The sequence below is a fragment of the Musca autumnalis genome, unplaced genomic scaffold (assembly GCF_047663935.1).
Source record: "Musca autumnalis isolate F117 unplaced genomic scaffold, ASM4766393v1 scaffold_4, whole genome shotgun sequence".
NCBI classification, from domain to species: Eukaryota; Metazoa; Arthropoda; class Insecta; order Diptera; family Muscidae; genus Musca; species Musca autumnalis.
In genome coordinates this window covers 118,559,280-118,578,954 of record NW_027411977.1, presented here as the reverse complement: position 1 = coordinate 118,578,954, position 19,675 = coordinate 118,559,280, and the positions used below count along the sequence as shown (strand labels likewise).

Below are 19,675 nucleotides of genomic sequence, written 5' to 3'. Positions count from 1 at the left end.
ATTTATAGTTTTAACTACGATTTTTAATTTTTAGTTTGAATTTTTCTACATGTAATTTGAAAAATAATCATTTTATATACAATTGTGATTTAAATAATTTCATTAGAAATTTGAATTATGTTAATTTTGAATAAGCATTATGTCGTTAAAAGTGTGATTTTTTTCATTCCATTTTGAAATGACCTGCATCATCTTTAAAGTTCCGTCATTCTACCGATATTCGTCGGTAAAATTTTTGTATCGATAACATTGAAATACAGAATAGCACTTTCGGTAATTCAACCGAAAATTTTCGTTAATTATCAATATCGGTTCGGTAGAAAAAAAGTTACAGAATCCCACTACTGATAAGAGAATAAACAAAAACGTAGAGAAGTAAAGACTAGAAGAAATGCATTTTCCAAAAACATATGCTAATAGTTCCACATTTTGGTTACAGATGGCTACACAACTCACTGGAATTGATAACAGCAATGCCAATCGTTTTTGATTCCCATTTCTCGCGGCAGAAAACATTAACGTCGTGTTTTGTGGCTGAAATTTATTTCTTCACTATTTCTTATTTTTTATTTAATAAAAAATCAAAAGTGAATGCCGTCAAACTTGAGTTTTAATGTTTTTCTTGTCAATATTCCAATGAATAACAGTTTTACAGCCAGTTTCTGTATGCCGAAAGAAGAATGTGTGCGAATGAAACACGCCCGAACTTTAGTTTTCGAAATAATTTTACTTTTGCTTTTGATTCAAAACAAAAAACAAATTTGAAAAACACACAAGAGTTTGGACATGTTTCTTTCGCACACATTATTCTTTCGACATACAGAAACATGCTGTTAGTTTAACAGAATGTTGCTATGATATCGTAGCAACAGAGGTTAACTCCCTCTACAGTTATTTTTTCACAATTGACTTTTCCTATCTTATAATATTGACATCTTTGGAATAAAAAAGAAAAGGTTAGGTTAGGGGATGTGCAGTCACTAATTGTGATTGCGTCACTCGGAGACCTTCCGGTCCATTGTGATCATCCAGTAGAAAAGAGCTACAGGAAAAAAAAGGAGGTGAAAAAAGGGAGGATAGGGGAAAAAATAAAAAGAGAAAGTTGTTAGCGCAGTGAAAGAACGAGTAGATTACAAGAATGTTTAAGAGTGGAGTGAAAGTTTTAGAGTAGGAGAAAAATTTATTTTGAATGGTAGGCAGAATAGTTGAATTTATTTACGCGTTCAGGTTGCGCTGTCCCAGCCACTTCAGATTTTTGATGATGTTGTAGATCACAGCAGGCTCCACAGTTGAGTAGAAAGTTAGACACGGTGGGAAGTGAGCACCTACTAACCTATGCCGTCTACCAGCCATTGCTGGACAACGACACAAGATGTGCTCGATCGTCTCTAACTCCTCCTCGTCCTCACAGAGTCTGCAGTAGTCAGTAACATCCTCATCCCATTTGCTGGTATGGGCCCTGATGTAGCAGTGTCCAGTAATGACTCCCGTCGTTACTCTAACTTCAGCTTTACTCAGGTTCAGCAGAGAGTTCGTTCTTTTGACTGACAGAGACGACCATATGGATCTTGCCACAATGCACCTAGGTTCATTATGCCACAATTCACTGGCTCTTTCGTCAGAGAACGTTTTAAAATTTTGAAAGAAATGACAAATGGGTGGTTTGATAGAGTCCGCGATAGCTAGGTCTGTGGACTGCGATCCTCGCCTAGCTAATTCGTCTGCTCTTTCATTACCCAGATAGTCGCGGTGTTCTGGTACCCAGCATAGCCGGAAGCCGTTAGAAACAAAGATGTATAGCAATAAAGACCCGAACAAATGCATTTTCCAAAAACATATGCTAATAGTTCCACATTTTGGTTACAGATGGCTACACAACTCACTGGAATTGATAACAGCAATGCCAATCGTTTTTGATTCCCATTTCTCGCGACAGAAAACATAAACGTCGTGTTTTGTGGCTGAAATTTATTTCTTCTCTATTTTTTATTTAATAAAAAAACAAAAGTCAACGCCGTAAAATTTGAGTTTTAATGTTTTTCTTGTCAATATTCCAATGAATAACAGTTTTCGTTTAACAGAATGTTGCTATGATATCGTTGCAACAGAGGTTAACTCCCTCTACAGTTAATTTTTCACAATTGACTTTTCCTATCTTATAATATTGACATCTTTGTTAGAAAAAAGAAAAGGTTAACCTAGTTCGAAATTGGTTGTTACGCCAGAAATGAAGCAGGAAAGCAAGGCAACCAGGCAAACCAAAAATAAGGGAAATAAATGTGAATTTATCTATTCTATATCCGTGTTTAAATTTCAAGATTTTTCCTAAAAAAATCTTAAAAATAATTACATCGTTTATAAATCGACCACAAAAATATGATCGTTTTCAAAACGGAAAAAGTACATGCATCAGTGATGCAGCATCACACCTACAGTTGTTTTTGACTCCTTTTGCGATCGAAATCGATTTCCATCACATACCTGATAGGTTCGAATTTGAATAGCCCCCATATATTTTCGGCTCAAATTGGATGTAATTTGTCATTAAGGATTCAAACTGGCCAAAAAACTTCTCCACCAAAAATTATGGACGCGTGTGTGTATTCACACACACTATAGGCTCATACATATAACGCCACCGCCCGATTTGAAATACTCAGTTTGCTCATCATTCATGATACCGTGATAAAGTGACATGCTTTTCCCTCGTGTGCTTTTCACAAAGTTATAATCGGGCTGATAATCTTCTCCAACTTCATCCGTTGATTTTCCACTGTTGAACGTTATGTTGTTGTTATAGAAGTTCAAACAAAAAGTCCAGTTGAAATTCCTACCATTCGTTTTTACATATAATGCACGCGGTCTTGGAGTTTTCTGTATTTTTATTAGTTCATTAATTCGGATGTGGCCGTAGTGATTTCTTATAAACTTTCGGATCACGAAAGTATTTTCTTCGTGCACGGGTTCTGTGAAAAAAGTCGTTATCCCAAAGAAAAACACTGCTATAATTGGGTATCTAAATATTGAATTTTTGCTTTATTAGATTTCCTTATAAAATAACTCGGATGTTTTTTATTTCGTCCAACTTTTATCTGGACACAAACTACATTATAAAATTAATTCTTAGAATAATAAATATGTATGTTTTATTGGTGTATGTAAGTATGCATTTAACTTGTATGTGAAATTTATTATAGCATAAATATATTTTTTGGTGCTAGAATACTAATTGTTTATTATCATCTTGTTATTGTGTGTGTGTGTGTGCAATTAAGTTTAGTAAACTAGAATAAGAAAAATGAACAAGAATATATCCTGGTACGGAATTTTGTTAGGCATTTTCAAATGGTTTTTGTAATTCATTCTAATTATGAATATTTTTTTAATAGAATACTTACACAATAATAATTATACACTTATAAATAGTATACAAATTTCTATTTTAAGGAAGAAAACAAAGGAAGAGGATTTTCACGAATTCGTGTCATCAATTTCATGGCATGTTTGTTGTATGAGTTGTCAGATAGATAGATGATAAATGTTAGTTAACCAAAACATTTTAAGACATTTTAAATGCTTTCCAAATTGTTGCAACAACAAAAATTTAATTTATAACAAAAAAATTGTTCTTACATTAATATAACATAATACATAAGTGTTTTTCATATTACAACTTTAAATGTGATGCAACGGGGGAGGGGACATTTAAAATAAAACTAAAGTATTTAGTTAAGGTGTAAAGAGCTTTTTAGATGCGTATACAATATTTTGTAATATTTTATTTATATATAAATTTAAGATTTGTTTGTTGTATTTCTATTTATTTTAATTGTAAGTTGTATATAAAAAATATATGTATATATAGGTATATTATTAATATTTATTTTCACATATGTATGTATGTAAATGATTCTGTGTTTTAATTTTTGTACACATTTCTTTGCTACACGTGTATTTATTTATATGTTTGTATATAATATTCATGTTTAAGATTATTGTGTGATTTTTTTCAATAAAGAGGCACGTGCATTATTTCCAGAAAATTTAAAAAAATATTGGTCTATTCACCGCCGATATCGTCATCCTCATCTTCATGTGCTAATAAAGCACTATTTCGAGACATCTTCATATAGGCTGCACAAATGCATTCACATACAAATCGATATTGGCTCTAGAATAGAAAAGAAAAGCAAATATTCATTAAGTGACCTGACTTCAACTAAGTGACCTGACATATTGTCTGTTCCAGTACTGCAAGAATCTACTAATTTTTACTATTTTTTCCGATAACATAAAGGAAAAAATGTTATCGTACTAAAAAAAATTGTAGCTTCTTGCAGGTTCTGGACAGAGCATTAATTTACGTTTTGATATGCGATGGAAATCGATTAGAGTCGAATTGTCAAATCGAAATTTTATATATTTAACCATGGCACAATTACCCAGGTAGAGGTATCACACCAGCTGTTCGAATATAAAAAGTCAAATCCCTTTATAAAAAAAAATTATTTTTGTTGTGATTTCCCCAACAACATAAAGAAAATTATGACATAACATATTCCAAATTTTACGATGCCACTACCTTGGTAATTGTGCCATGATATTTAACTTGCCTTTGATGATGAATGCATAGTCCTTTTGCAAAATGTCGTTTTTTAAAGAGTTATATCTATGAAGATATCCCCTGAAGCCTCTTCACTAGATTGTGGCAGGATGCTCACGGCGATAACACCTAAGCAGGTATTGCATTGACAACGTATTATTGTGCTGATACCCCGGTTAAATCTTCGTCTCCTCATGAAGATGGTCCGCTGGTGTCATTGTTGCAGTCCTCGGGGCTAGTATTCTGGGAGGTTTGAATATTCGTTCCCTACGTAGCGCAAATATTTGCATACCATACTGGCGCCGCATAGTTTACCAAAGACTGACCTATTGCTTTGCAAGACGTCAACCCTAGTGCTGCCGGCCAGCAACTTGAGGACCTTGATTCTACTTCTGATCTTGTCGTAAATAGCTGTGGACGACTTAAACATGCTGTCGAACATGACACCCAATATTTTGAGGTATATTGTGGTCGGAATCAGAACACCATCGACTAATATGTTCAAGGGGAGTCTCATTTCAGCGACCCATGTGGTGAACAATGTGGCAGATATTTTCATATTCCTCAGATGGTAGACATTTAACTTATCACATATGTCATCGGCGATAGGAACCTACGCCAGGATCGCACGATCATCCGCATGCATTACGATATTTATGCTGTCTTGAGAGTGTGGAATTTCAGAAAGGTAGAAATTAAAAAGATACTACCCAATGGGGTGAACTCCCTGTTTCACTTCAACTTATTATTTATGAATTCCACAAACGATTGGCGTCCACACATATAGTTGATTACGCAAAGGTTTCAAACGCTGCTGGAGGGAAGTCTTGTCTACGTCCTCGAACAGCTTGGCATGGTTGATGGTATCGAAGGTCAAGAGCCACGATCACTTATATGTGTGGATATAGCCTGTAATGCTGTTGTACTGCTGTGCATTTTCCATAATCCATGCTGATGTTGGGCAATTGGAAAACTGTTTGTAATCATAGGGAGGACAGGAGGGAGATCGGCCTGTACAACTTGCCTCTGGAGGCATCCTTGCCTGGCTTCAGCAGCGGGACCACCCTGCCCTGCCAACTTTCAACGCTTCTGGTACAACATCGGTGGCTATCAAATACTCAACTTCGGGTTCATTCAGTTGCTTAAGCATTACCTTTTGAGATTCCGTGTGGATCCAACGCTTTGGATGATTTCGCGATTCGGATGCCATCTGTAACATTGCGGTGTTACCTCATCGGCTGAGAGGGCTCTTACATGGCGTATCACGCTCCTCTTCGCCCTATCACTCTGGGGGTGGTCTATAAATTGTTTAAATATAAATAACACGCGCACGCCATATTCGGATCTGTTACTGTCACGTTCTATCATCCTTTTTCCCAGATTCAGATTTACTTAATCCTGTACCAATGTTGCATTGCTTCATGTTGTTGGTCTAGAAACTTTTTCCGCTTATGTTCGCCTACTAGCCTGTTGACTTCAAGAGTAAATTTTTTATCTCTTGCGTTTTCAGGGTTCGTACGACGAAGCTCATCGGGCTAATTACTTTGGTCTTATTCCCGCTATTCGACCAGCAAGTATGTAACGAGCTACTTCAACTGTGATAATGTCCCGGAAAATTATCTCAGCTACCAATGATTTGATGTATTGGGTAGTTCTCTGAAGTGGTAAAGTATCTGCCAATCAGTTGTTATAAAGTCGGGTAATCTGTTGATTAAGATGATGAAGATGGTCTGAATCAGGATACGTCATTTATTAGGCGTCTATCAAACTGAGGCAATCTCTTCTTATTCCCGTAGGAGCGACTTCGTTCGCCGTGCAAAGTAGAGAGGTATCAATATCGGCCAGCGCTATACCCCTCTGATCATTGTAGTCGTCATGAAGCACTACTCTCTACTCAAGGATACAGTGGAAGAATATTTAAACCTTACAGAATGCCAACCTTAGGATTGCAACAGGTTTTATGGTACGTATGTATGTATGTAAGTTTTTTGTTACGGATTCTCAATTATTAAACATAAATTTGACTCAAAGCCTTAGAGATGGCCAAAACTTCATAGGGAATAAATGTTTTCAATTGAAAACAAGAATTCAGACATTTTGAATCTATTAAACGTTCCGATTTTCCCTTTCGAAAAGTTTCTTCGATTTCAATTTAACACTGCTTTATATTCTTCTTCTTAACTTACCACATTTTGCACCATACATGCTCTTTGATCACGCATCGTACGCACAATATCCAACGGATAAACTGGTTCTCGGGCCTCCATCAAAGCCAATGCTGTATCCATTAGTATTAAAACACCAGTACGTCCAATGCCAGCCGAACAATGTACTATCACAGGAGGATTTGCAGCACTTATACATCTGCAATTTACAAAGCACATTCGGATGTTGTTGAATGAGTTATATTATTAAAATATTGCAAAAATACTTACTGATGAACACTTGTTGAAACTGGCGTCTCATCTTCGGGAGTAACACCATTACTAGCAGCACATTTTCGTTCACCCATAATGCCACCGTTTTCATCTGCATCAGCATCCAAAAGACGCACCTGCTTAAGACTTTCTTCGATTTCCTGGAGCAGAGTACGATTGCGTGCATTTCGAACTCGTTCCACAAATTCCAAGAAAAGATTCGGATCGGAGGGTACACAGTGATCGGGCCAGGCAAGATATTGCATATGTTGAATGTGACGTTGTTCGCCAGTACGTCTGTCACATAACAAAAACTCGCGAAAGACGAAGCTTCCCGTTTCATCTGGTTTCTCACTGAGACATTTAACACACAAACCTTCACCCAATTGCAGTTCATCACCAGTCACGGGCCAATATTGATGACATTTTTGTCGGCCAGCTTCCATTACTGTTGTAAGCATTACAACCAAATGACTGCTTTCCTGTTGCACCATTCGCCAAAAATCGGTGGTTGTAGAAGCCAAAGGTCCCTGGGTGGCAATATAGCGATTAATGCCGCCAGGAATTTCCATATTTACATAATTTGCATTTATGTAATCACCGCTCGAGCAGTTGACTAACGTGACACGGGTACAGTCATATGGAGATATATCACGATAACGATTTTTCGCCACATTTTCGGGCTTCCTGGCCTCCGTTATGGCCAAATCGGGATTTTTACGGTACATTAATTCGTATTGAGCCAGAAGTGCACCTGAAGCCAAACCATCGCTGAGTAACAAGAGACTCTGGGTAAATAGAGCATCGCCATCGAGCAAATTCGAATGTGAACCAATCTCATCAGTTTCCGGTACATATTGGTATAAAGGTTCTTCTTCTTCTGTTAGTGAAGGGCCTATTGAACAAGGGCGCATGGTGAGTAACAATTCACCGGTACGTGTGTTCCGACAATCTTTAATCATGTTAACAACTTGTTCGTGCTTGAGTCCAGCAACTTCTCTGCCATTAATGAGAACAACCTCGTCTCCTTCGCAAACCCTTGGTGTACAACGATCGGCAGGGGTATTGGGCACAACCTTCGACACTTGGACCGGTAAACCCAAATCGATGCCTCCCTTCACATTGAAACCGAAACGCCCATGTTCGTCGGCCAATAAACGAATAGTTATTAAATCACTACCACTTTCTGGTGCCGTTGAACAACCATTCATATAAGAATTCATGGCTGCACCTAATTGGGTGCCATTTGGACTATGAGATCCCGTACTATATGCTGGTACTGGAGATTCAAAACGACGACCACATTGGTCAATATAGCCAGTGTCTCTGTAAAAAGTTGTGAAAGTATTTAAACTCAAAAATATTACCAAAGGAAAGGCAAGGAAAAACTTACAGCTGGATATCATATTCATCACTTTGTTGTTCCCAAGCTTTACGAGGCATTGAATCCAGTTGTTTTGACGTAACCTTATTGTCATGATGTGGACGGCTTGTTTTTGTTATGGTTAAAATGGACGTATGTGTGGCAGCTAATGCGGACGGAGCTTTACCATTGTGAGAAACACTGCCATTACTATCAGAGCCGCTGGCTCCGTTTGCCAAGGGCGACATTGTAGAGCCACCAGGTCCAATAGCAATTAGTCGTTTACTCGGCGAACGAACAAATGCCTTGTGTATTTTGGCGCGTTGTTTTGATTCCTGAACAGCTTGTAATTCAGTGCGCCCAGAGTAATAGAACCTAATGCATTGAGGAAAACTTTTATTAAAATATTATTTTAGGAACTTTTATCTAGAACTTACTTTGATCCCAAACTTAAATTAAGAAATCTTGATAAACGATGAGGTCGTTTCAGTCGGAAGAATGAATGATGTTCAACACACGATTTCCACAATGATTTTGCATGTTTATGTGATGACATACTAAAGCCCAACAGGGTATCATAACTTTCAGACTATTGGGTGGATAGAAAATATTTATCAATTTGCTTTAGTGGATTTTGAAAATCGGAGAAAAATAACTTACCGGTTCTCGTCGCAATTGAATAAAGAAATCTTTGCGTTTAAAGGAGACTTTAACCATTTTGGACCACGAAAAGGTGTTTATGCGCAAACCATTTTGAAACACTAATAAACCTATGGCAGATACACCCAGTTGTAATTCTTTTCCATTTGAATCCTATAAATAGTTTACAAAGAGTTAGTTTTAGAGCAATTCAAATTGTATTAAAAATATTAACTTACCATGGCTTTGTGTAAATCAATTCCGTACAAATCAAGTCTTTTCGAATGTTCCAAATAATTATATTCAGCATCTGCGGGCAATTGTCCGCGATGCAATTTATGTAATTCAGATATTTTCCGTTCTGCATCTGGCGTTTGATCAGCTAAAAGTTGCATATTACTCAAGTAACCGGCCTGATGTTCTGAAGGGTTAAAATCGCCAAGTTCAGCTGTGAAAATTATTAATTATTTATATGTATTTTCAAATTTTACTATTACTCTTATAACAATAAAAATACTTACATTGCACTGTATAACTTGCCAATAGACATTGTGTATTAAGTGAACATGGCAATTTGCCCAATAATATGTTTCGTTTTATTTGCAAATAAAATTGATAACGTGTATATTCTTCTTGTAAACGACTGGGATCACTTACATAAAACTAAATACAAAAAAATATTTGGGAAAAGATTTGTTATATAAATTCAAGTGTGAAAATAAATAAAAATAGAATTACCTTAACCCTAAATTCTAGCAGTGGTACGGCGTCATTGTCCAATGCAATACTATTGCATTGTTTCTTAAATGGCTTTTGGGCATCGACCCACCGCTGAAATATAGAAAAATAGAAACAAGATTGAATCATTCTGAAATACATGCAATTATTTTATTGTGAAAACTTACCACAACATCTCCAGGTTTTGAAGGAAATAATAAGCCAAAATAGTCCCTTTCGGATAGTTCGAGAAACTGAAATACTTGTTCGAGTAAATCACCGCCTTTGGCGCGTTTCTAAAAAAAAATAAATAATTTTTATTAATAAAATATGTACACATTTTTCGGTCTTTTGAGCTGTAAAGAATCATGTACTATTCAAACTACTATGTACATATATAGAAACAAGCGAAACGACTAAGTTATGTCGGGCCGGACTTTTTATAACCCTCCACCATAAATTTTACTGGAACCAGATTTTAACTATACAATTCTTTGCAGAAGTATGTTATAGCTCCAACGGAGACTAAATAATGTGTGTGAAAATAAAAAACCTTCAAAATATCGAAAAACGGGAGGAACAGTTCTGAGTGGGTATATCAATATATTCCCACACTCTGCGGGAATATTTTAATCTCTCAACGAAGACTTTATACCAGATTTTGACTATTTCGGTTGGATATTATGGCTAAGACCTTACAAATTCCAGAAATCGGGAGGTACCATTCTATGGGGCTATATCAAAACGTTGATCTGCACCGACAAATCTGGAGAAAAGTTTTGTAGACCAAAGAAGACTGAATACCAAATTTCAGCCATTTCGGAGAGTTTATAAAGCTAAACCCTTACAAATATAGAAAATCGGGAGGTATGTTCAAAACGTGGATAAAAACGTGAAAATATCGGAAATCGAGAGGTAGCGTTATATGGTGGACCTATATCTAAAATTTTAGTGGAGAAATTGTTTGACTACTAGGAACAATAATAACAACAATATAACAACAAAATAACAATAACAAAAACCGAAAAAGCAGATAAAATTTCAAAATACCTGAAATCTGGGGGTATATCCAAACGTGGACCTACATAGACTGTTTTTTGTGAAAATGTTTTCTTACCTCTGGAGACACAAAATTCCATATAACAACCAATTTGGTGAACAAATGGTACTAATACCTTCAAAATTCCTTAAAGTGATGCGTCGCGTGGAAAAATATGTTAAGATCAATCAAAAATGAGTTCATCCAAAAGTCATCAGGGAAGGTACCAGACTCCAAGATCGTACAATCATCCGCATTCGTTACGATCTCAATGCCGTCTGGAGGGGTTGGAATTCAGGAGACGTACAGGTTAAACAGTCCGGAGACATCACCCCACCTTGTACAACTTCCTGTTTCAATCTACGGGTGTTGGACTCCTTGTTCCTGAATTCGACGCACGATTGGCATCCACACACATAATTGGAGTGCTTGACAGTACCAAAGGTGGATGCTTGTACTGATGATGTGGTTGTGCTGATAAGTGGCAAATTCCTGCCAACCCTTTCTGAGCTCATGCAAAGAGCCTTAGTACAGCTTGCAAACTGGGCCCAGAACAACGGTCTGGGAGTAAACCCGGAAAAAACAGAGCTTGTACTATTCACTAAGAAACGCAAAATTCACAATTTCGAGCCTCCAGCCCTGGACGGGTTGGCCCTGGAACTTTATACGGAAGCTAAATACCTTGGCACTATTCTGGGCCATCGCTTGTCATGGAAAAGAAATGTAGAGGAGCGAACGAAGAAAGGACTCATGGCACTCTATTCCTGTAAGAACTCCATTGGGAAAAGCTGGGGATTGAGACCACAGATCATACACTGGCTGTATGTAACCGTGGTCCTGCCCATACTTACCTATGGTGGACTGGTCTGGTGGCAAGCTCTTGGGAACAAAGCGTTACTTTCCAAATTATCGAGTGTACAAAGAACCGCGTCACTGCTGATTACCGGATCGATTAAAAGCACTCCTCAAGCTGCTCTAAACGTCATCCTGGATCTCCAACCTCTGGACATCCTAATCCAGTTTCAGGCGGAGAGAACTGCTTTTAGACTCCGGGAGTCAGGGTGTTAGCGTGGTTCACACTTTCGACACTCGAATGTCCTAAAACTAGTTGATAGTCGACTTGAGTTAAGTGACAATGGTTGCGTGAGCGATTATATGCCTACCTCATTCAAGTTTGACTCCCAGGCAGAGACGGAGTGCATATATCCTCTGGACGTTCTGGCAATTTACACAGACGGGTCCAAGATGGAAGAAGGTACTGGCGCTGGCGTCTACTGCGAGACGCCATATAAGCTTGACGATAATTGTAGTGTTTTTCAGGCGGAGATTCTTGCTATCAAGAAAGCAGCTGAATTGGTGAAATGGCTTGAAGGCAGTCTTACAGGACCGGTGACTATATATGTTGATAGTCAAGCGGCCCACAAGGCTCTCAAGCCACGGACCATAAATTCAAGAGCTATCATTGATTGTAGGAGAGCTCTGCAGGATATACACGATATCGTAAAGCTATGTTGGGTTCCGGGTCATAGCAACATCATGGGAAAGGAGGTAGCAGATGAACTGGCTCGAGGTGGCTGTAGGTCTATCCACTTATCAGTTGATGAAACCGTCCGGCCACCGATGTGCCACTACATCGGCAAACTTCGGGAGATCTTCAATGAGAATGCACATCAAAGATGGCTATTGGAACCTGGTTGTAGGGTATCCAAGGCAATCTGGCCTTTGGTTTCTCGTCCTCTCACTTGATAAGTTAGGGATGAAAATCACGGTGGGACTTATAACAGGTCACTGCAGAGTGAGGTCCCTAACTTCAAAATGGGACGACAGTGGCATTGACTGCCAACTGCTTTGTAGGTGTCCCATGTTGCAAACAAGGAGATACCGTACACTAGGCAGATATGAGATAGACACTCTAACCTTCCTGTCTAACATAGATCCATCGTCCTACTCAACTTTGCCAAACATCTAGCATGGCTTAGCAAAGGTTCTTAACAACTCTTAATAATCAGACTCTTTTCACTTTTCCAGAAAATTCCTTGGCGTCAATCTCTACATCTCCTACACTCACCATCATCTCATCATCTCTATCCTATCATCCTCATCTCATCAAGCTGCATCAACACTCTATAATGTCCTTCATCTTAAATCATCATCTCCATCATCTTTAAATAGCCTACACAGGATGAACACAATGGACCAACGGTCCACCTATTCTAATAGAGGGCTGCGCATCCTTAAACCTAACCTAACCGAACCTATCAAAGTCTTTTGACTTGCTCTGATTGAGTCCTCGACTAATACGTGTGGAGATGGCGTGCAGCGTTGCTGTTGTGCTGTGCCACTTACGCAACCCATACTAATGATCGGCAACTGGATAGCTATTACTGACGCTGGTGAGGACTAAAGCCTCTAGGGTCTTTGCTACGGGCGACAAAACCGAAATTGGTCTGTACGATTCAGCATTGCTGGCATTCTTTTCTGGCTTATGTAGCGGGACTACCCTACACATTTTGCAGACTTCGAAACCGAAGTGAGTGGCTAGCGACTTATTAAGAACTTAAGTGAGATACTCGACTCCCGGTACATCCAATTATTTCAGCAGCTGTTGCAGTTTAATCACCGCATCTGCATCGCTACACAGTTTACTTACTCCGCATGTGATTTTGTTTCATCTTACAAAAGGTTTTTTATAGTATCCTAACATCGCCAGTTTAGATTTCGACATGGACTCCAACTGCACTCCAAAAATATCTATTTCGTGAATTACTTTTAGTGTGTAATTTTGTTTTGTTTTGGGAAGAAATTATGTCACCACTTATAGGGATCTTGGTTTTAGGGATCGCTAGAGTAAATATTTGTATTTGCATCTAACACCCTAGAACAGACAAGGACATTTTTATAATATCGAAGAGTGCAGTCCGATTCTATTTTTATCTCGATGATTGAGCGACTTCCTAGCCTATTATAAATAATAAACCAAGGCAAATGGATAAGGTAGTGGCATCGACATATTTGAATATCAAAAAATGGATTTATAATGTTGGTAAAATTGCAACAATAAAATTTTACTACAAAGAGGTTTGACTTGTAATATTCTTCAGTTGGTTTTAATATCACTACCTTAAAAACTTGCCTTGTAATAAACATTATATAGCCTTAATCAAAAATAAGAGAAAATATACATGTGTGTACATAAAAACACAAACTTCATCTTTATTGGATCGATGGAATGGGTTTAAATGCTGATGAAAAGATCGGATCTTTCATGACTTCCTTCGAATGGGTTCAAATCTTTCAGATCGGATCTTTCACGACTTCCTTGAATGGGTTCAACTGCTGATGAAAATATCGAATCCTTCATTTGAACCAATGTAAAAGATCCAGTAAAATCATGGCATCTCATGGAACCATTTCCATAAAATTTTGCTGGGAAGTTATGGCAATGGAAATCTCAAATCCCACATATATGAAGAGACATAACCGCACATAGTCTGAAAACTCTCCTGAATCTCTTGAAATCCTTTTTACGACACACGAACAGAACCATTGAAAACAAAACCATTACTACTATAAATAAAGACCACATTGAAGTCGACAAGATAATAAGTCCGAATAAAGTCACATGGACCATTAACAGCTTCTCTACAAATCTACAGGGTCAGATGATATTATACCAAAAATGCCAAAGCGCGAAGGTTAATTACCTTTGGCTTTGTAGATGTCTATCCCTTAATTACACAGCAGCGAGTTGAAAACAGTTACATCTTGTCTTTGCAGGAGTATACCTTAGGTACTTTACTTGTTGCATATAAGAATAACAGAGTGTGCATTGATTATGTCTACATTGAAAAAAAAAAACAAGTGCGACTTTTCTCATATCAATGAGTGGACCTCGATTCATATTAAGCTCAATGATATCGGACCTACACTTTATCGCCGAGTCCGAAGGGCTGTACTAAGACACCACTTACAGAGAAGTTTTCATGGCTGGAAATCTCAGGAAATGTCGCCAACGTTACTGAGGGGTCTTTAATCTTTTCTGTTTAAAACGCACGAACGTCGTGCATTCTTAAGATGGAGAACTCATCTAACATATCTTCTAGTCAACACCCCTAACATTACAGGGCGCTTGACACATTTCTGTCTGAAAATTGTCAAACATTTCATAATTTTTCTGCAAATTGTGCCAATATAATGAGGGGAAAAAGTCGTGAAAATACATGCTACTAATCCGTCCCTCCCCATGGTGAACTTGGGTGTAATTAATTTTATATGAATACCATAAAACTCATTGATTACAAATGATTTCTTCACGCAATTTTTGCAAAGATGAATAAAATTGAATATTGTAATGATCCGAATTGAAAGCAGTATGAAAATACCTCACATAAACAATGTATGTATATAAAAAATGCATTGAAAAGGAGAGTGCGTGTTAAAGCAAACGATCAATGCATATTGAGGAAAACATGAACATATTGAAACATTAGTTTAAATGAGAATGAGAAGTGATGGAAAAGTAAGCGGGGATAAACCACGGACAATAACAGATGCTCAAGTTGTGTATGGGCATTTCCAAGTTTTTTTGTATCCCTCCTCCTTAATTATCATTTTATTAGTTTTTAACAAGATTGCTTAAAGAAAGCTACGTATACATACCTCTATCCGAAAGGTCTGCGTTGTGTCATCGAGAAATAGCACTGTAACACATTGTTGCCTCTGTTTCTTATCTCGAGCCAGTTCTGTAGATCGCAAACGGTAGTGACGGCTTAAATTACTAAGGCGAAAACGTTCAAGCATTGCAATAAGCCATCATGATGGACGACCAATTTTTGTTAGTCTCAACTTTTTTTGCTGCTTACTTTTCGAATGATGGAGGAGAATATTATGGACCAAAACAAGGTTAACCAACCATACAGTCCAGCTTCGGTCGTATCTGGTATAAAATAATTTTCTTACACTTTGTGGACGTTACAGAAAAATTCGATTGAAACCTTTTATTAATCGTTAAATATATTCCTTAAAGCGTTTATGTATATGTTTTGAATTTTGCTTCGTAAATTTCTTCTTTGTAAGAATTTATTGGTTTCAATCTTCATTGACGTTTATCATGGATGGAATACGATGTAATTTAATTTTTTTTTATTTTTTGTTTGTATAAAAAATAATAAATATCGGTATATATTTATTAAAGATTTGGTAGATATCGCGTATTGCTGGGGTTGAACCAGTTTGAAGTCTTGACAGTCAGTAGTGGTATCTGAAAGAAAAGTAAATGAAAATGGAAAATATTAAAAAATATATGTATTGATCAGTTTTATCAACTAAAATATGTTGTATTTGCTGTGTGAGTTATTCTGCTATACTTAAATACTAAAGTCTTTTTGTAAGCAAATAAAGTACAAAAGATATTTTCAAAAATGGCAAATATGCGTGTGTGTGACATATTATCTGAAGTGTTGTCTGTTGTTACGAAAATGGTAATGCTATTGAATGAAATCCCATTATGATGAGTTGCATAGGAATGTATATTTTTGTGAATATGATATTAATCACTCTTTAAAAGTGAATACAATTCTTAAAGTTAAGCAAGACACAAAGGCATTTAAATTACTAACTGGTTATACTCTCTGCCTTTAGACTCAAAAGGCACTAGGACGACCCAAAAAAGTTTCTTTTTTTTTAAAGCAGTAAGTAGTAAGAGTTCCAAAAAAAGAATTTTTTGTGTCGCCCAAATATACACTTTCATAGACCAAAATGTGCTTCATCACTTCTGGACTTTGAGTGGGAGTAGGGCAGGCCACTTCCCGATAGCCTATCCATTTTCACCAATGTACTATAGGTAATTTGCCCTATTTTTGAAGCAAAAATTAATAACGACGGAATTAAAGGATTTTTTAACTTTTTAAATTGTTTATGTGTAAAAGTGAGATAAAACAAATATTTTTACAGATAAATTCGGATGTAAGGAACAATACCATTTTCATTAGTTTTCTTATAAACAACAAACTGTTGAAAACGATCACGGTAGTAAGTAACAAAAATTTTGACCCGCGGGTAGATTTTCAAACGAATTGCTATTACAATTTTAGATATTTTTAATATACGTTAATAAAAACGAGTTTAGTACTCCTTTAAACCGTATCAATAATTAATATGTAAAAGAGAGATAAAATAAAGCTTAATACTACCGCACCGTTTAAAGCAAACCACGGATATAACGAACAATTTGGCGCCATTACTTATTTTACTTGCAATGAAAATGTTAACAATAATATTTTTATAATTGTTTTTTATTTCCTCAAACCAAACTTCCACAATTTTAATAGTTTTTATTGAGAAGTAACGTAACAAAATCAGATAAATATCAAAAACGGGCAAAATCGAGTTTTGAAATGCGGTAATACCAATGCAGAAGACTCTCAGTTATTTTGTTCAAAATGGCGGCCGAACACGGCCAACTTAGTAAAAGTCTATATGAAGTGAGTTTAAGAAAAATAAAATATTTATTTCCGAATTTTTATGTTTTTTGGTCGCTACACAAAATGTTCAAGCTATACTATATATTAAAGCTTCGTTCCAGTACTTTTTGAATGGCAAAAATAGTTAAACTCTCAGAACACATATTTTTTCAAATAGTACAGGAACGGAAAATATAGTAAAGTTAAAAAATATGTCAATAATAAAAACAGACGGACGTTACAAAAAAAATATTCGTAATTACAAATAGTGATATGAAATTTATCTCTTTTCTTTTGTGATGGAAGTCTTTTGCTGATCATTTAGATTAAAAAATTCAAATTTGGAACAACAACAAGCATAAGAGATCATATTTTAGTAAAATCATCCATTTCCCTCCAGCCAATTTGGCGTTGCCCCACGTACATACATATGTATATTATGGGGAATTAGACAAAAATCCCAAACATGTATGCGGTTATAATGAATGGATATAAGTTTTGTATTCTCAATATGAAAACAACAATAAAAATGAAGTTAATGATCCCTTTAGAGATTTTTTAAAAGCGCATTTTAATAAAAATTTAAGTTCGGGTAACTCATTCGATAATTTCATCTTTATCTTTTTCAATTAGTCAGTTTAAAACCATAGTTTGCAATATAAACAGCTAATCTTCATTTTGCTACGGGGCCACATTCATACATGTCATGACGTTGGAATTCAGTTCCTTTAGCATCTCAACCGTATTAACATTGAAACAGTGCAACATATGACGGGACCACGTAGTGTAGTGCTTAAAACGGACAAGTAATCACACTGAAAATACAAAATGTCCTTGGTTAGGTTGAATTCAGTTCTCCGTTCGGACGTCTCGATTGACTTCTGTATATGCCCTGTAGGAAGTGTGGGGTCATGTGTTGACATGTCGCCACTTTGTCTACTAATATGGTGACGAAGTCAACACTTTGTCACCAGGTTGTCAACTATTGATACCTTTACCTTAATAAGAAGAAGCATTGTGTATATTGAACAATCCTTTTTTTAATTTTCTTGTTAATTTTTTAGCGTAAAATAATTTTTGCGGTTGGTGAAAAAAGTGTTTTTGTAAAAATTAATAAAATATCGTGAAAATTTAGGGCATATACATAATTTCAATAACAAGTATGAGCAAAAGAAAATATAAAAGACATATGAAAAATAAACAATTCTATAGCAAAGTACGAATTCTGAGGCGACTAACATTTGTGGTGAAATTTCGACAATTATGCTTTGTTTACATTTACGAAATCCACTCGATTTCAACTATCAATTCCATTGGTTAAACGTCAAATGAAAGATAAGAATCGAGTGGATTTCGTAAATGTAAACCTAGCATTAGACATTATGTGGAACCTTTAGAGAAGATTGTGGAGCCTGATGTATATATTGTCCCGTCTCGCTGGAAATGCTGAATGCAACTAAACATAATAATGAATTACAATGTTGAAGAATTATTTGGCAAAAATCGATTGTGAGATTTTTCCATTGTTATAAAGCTGTAATGGCAAGCAAATTTAAGGACATACTTTTTATTTATGTTTATTTATACCTACATGTTTATTCTTTTCAATTTCTAGATGTTATATCAACATTCAGCGAATCGCCTGATAAAACGTTAAGTGCAACAGAAGAAGAACTATTTTAAGCATATAAGTCATTGGTGCGACTTGGCCAAGAAAATAAAACGAAAACGTTTTTTATTATTTATATGTTAAAACGTTTTAGCAGCCTTGAAAACATTGTCTTTATTTCCTAATTTTTACTTATGTGGAATCTTTGGCTTAGCCATTTAAAAAGATAAAAATACTGTAATACGCAATTTGTACGTTTTTAGCATTTTCAATATTATTTGTTTTATTCTTTAATGAAATATAGTATTTAAACAAATGTGTAGCTTCATCTTCTTATTAAACATAGTACGTTTAATAAGAAGATGAAGCTACACTAGCTAGCTGTTTTATCTATGAAAAGTTCCAAATAAGCTAAAAAATTTAGTATTGAAAATCTGGTACTATTGACTCACTACCTCCAATGTCTATACTGACTTACTACCTCCAATGTCTATACTGACTTACTACCTCCAATGTCTATACTGACTCACTACCTCGAATGTCAACACATGGTTCCACAGGAACTACTGACTTACTATTGACATACTAGTTCCGTTGTCAGTACTGACTTTCGAATGACACGTTCATACAAAATGTCTATAGGAAATTACATTAGTTGTCTACAGTTTGTCAGTAGTACTGTTGACAATGTCAGTAGTAAGTCAGTATAGATTCACTATTGACATTTCCTACAGGGTGATACATTTTAAAAAGAATCGGCTGAGATAGTCCTTTCCATTACGCGATGTAATTGGGAAATGAAACTTTTGGCTTTTAGGAAGCATTGG

The 19,675-nt window shown here is 36.2% G+C and overlaps 1 protein-coding gene across 2 annotated transcripts in view; it reads right to left on the bottom strand.

The window, feature by feature from the left end:
• Nucleotides 1–3,007: 3,007 nt before the first annotated feature.
• Nucleotides 3,008–19,675, bottom strand: part of Ptpmeg (protein tyrosine phosphatase Meg) — a 42,747-nt gene continuing 26,079 nt past the window's right edge. Inside the window, exons 2-12 of one of the 2 annotated variants that reach the window (XM_073979895.1) lie at nt 15,438–16,038; nt 9,928–10,035; nt 9,761–9,853; nt 9,544–9,685; nt 9,262–9,470; nt 9,044–9,196; nt 8,821–8,972; nt 8,414–8,776; nt 7,039–8,346; nt 6,790–6,967; nt 3,008–4,171 (exon numbers count right to left, since the gene is read on the bottom strand). In XM_073979895.1, the coding sequence (XP_073835996.1) occupies nt 4,061–4,171; nt 6,790–6,967; nt 7,039–8,346; nt 8,414–8,776; nt 8,821–8,972; nt 9,044–9,196; nt 9,262–9,470; nt 9,544–9,685; nt 9,761–9,853; nt 9,928–10,035; nt 15,438–15,578 (2,958 nt within the window). In that variant the 5' untranslated portion in view covers nt 15,579–16,038 and the 3' untranslated portion in view covers nt 3,008–4,060. The remainder of the gene's footprint in view (nt 4,172–6,789; nt 6,968–7,038; nt 8,347–8,413; nt 8,777–8,820; nt 8,973–9,043; nt 9,197–9,261; nt 9,471–9,543; nt 9,686–9,760; nt 9,854–9,927; nt 10,036–15,437; nt 16,039–19,675) is intronic. The other variant, XM_073979896.1, reaches the window with a different exon arrangement.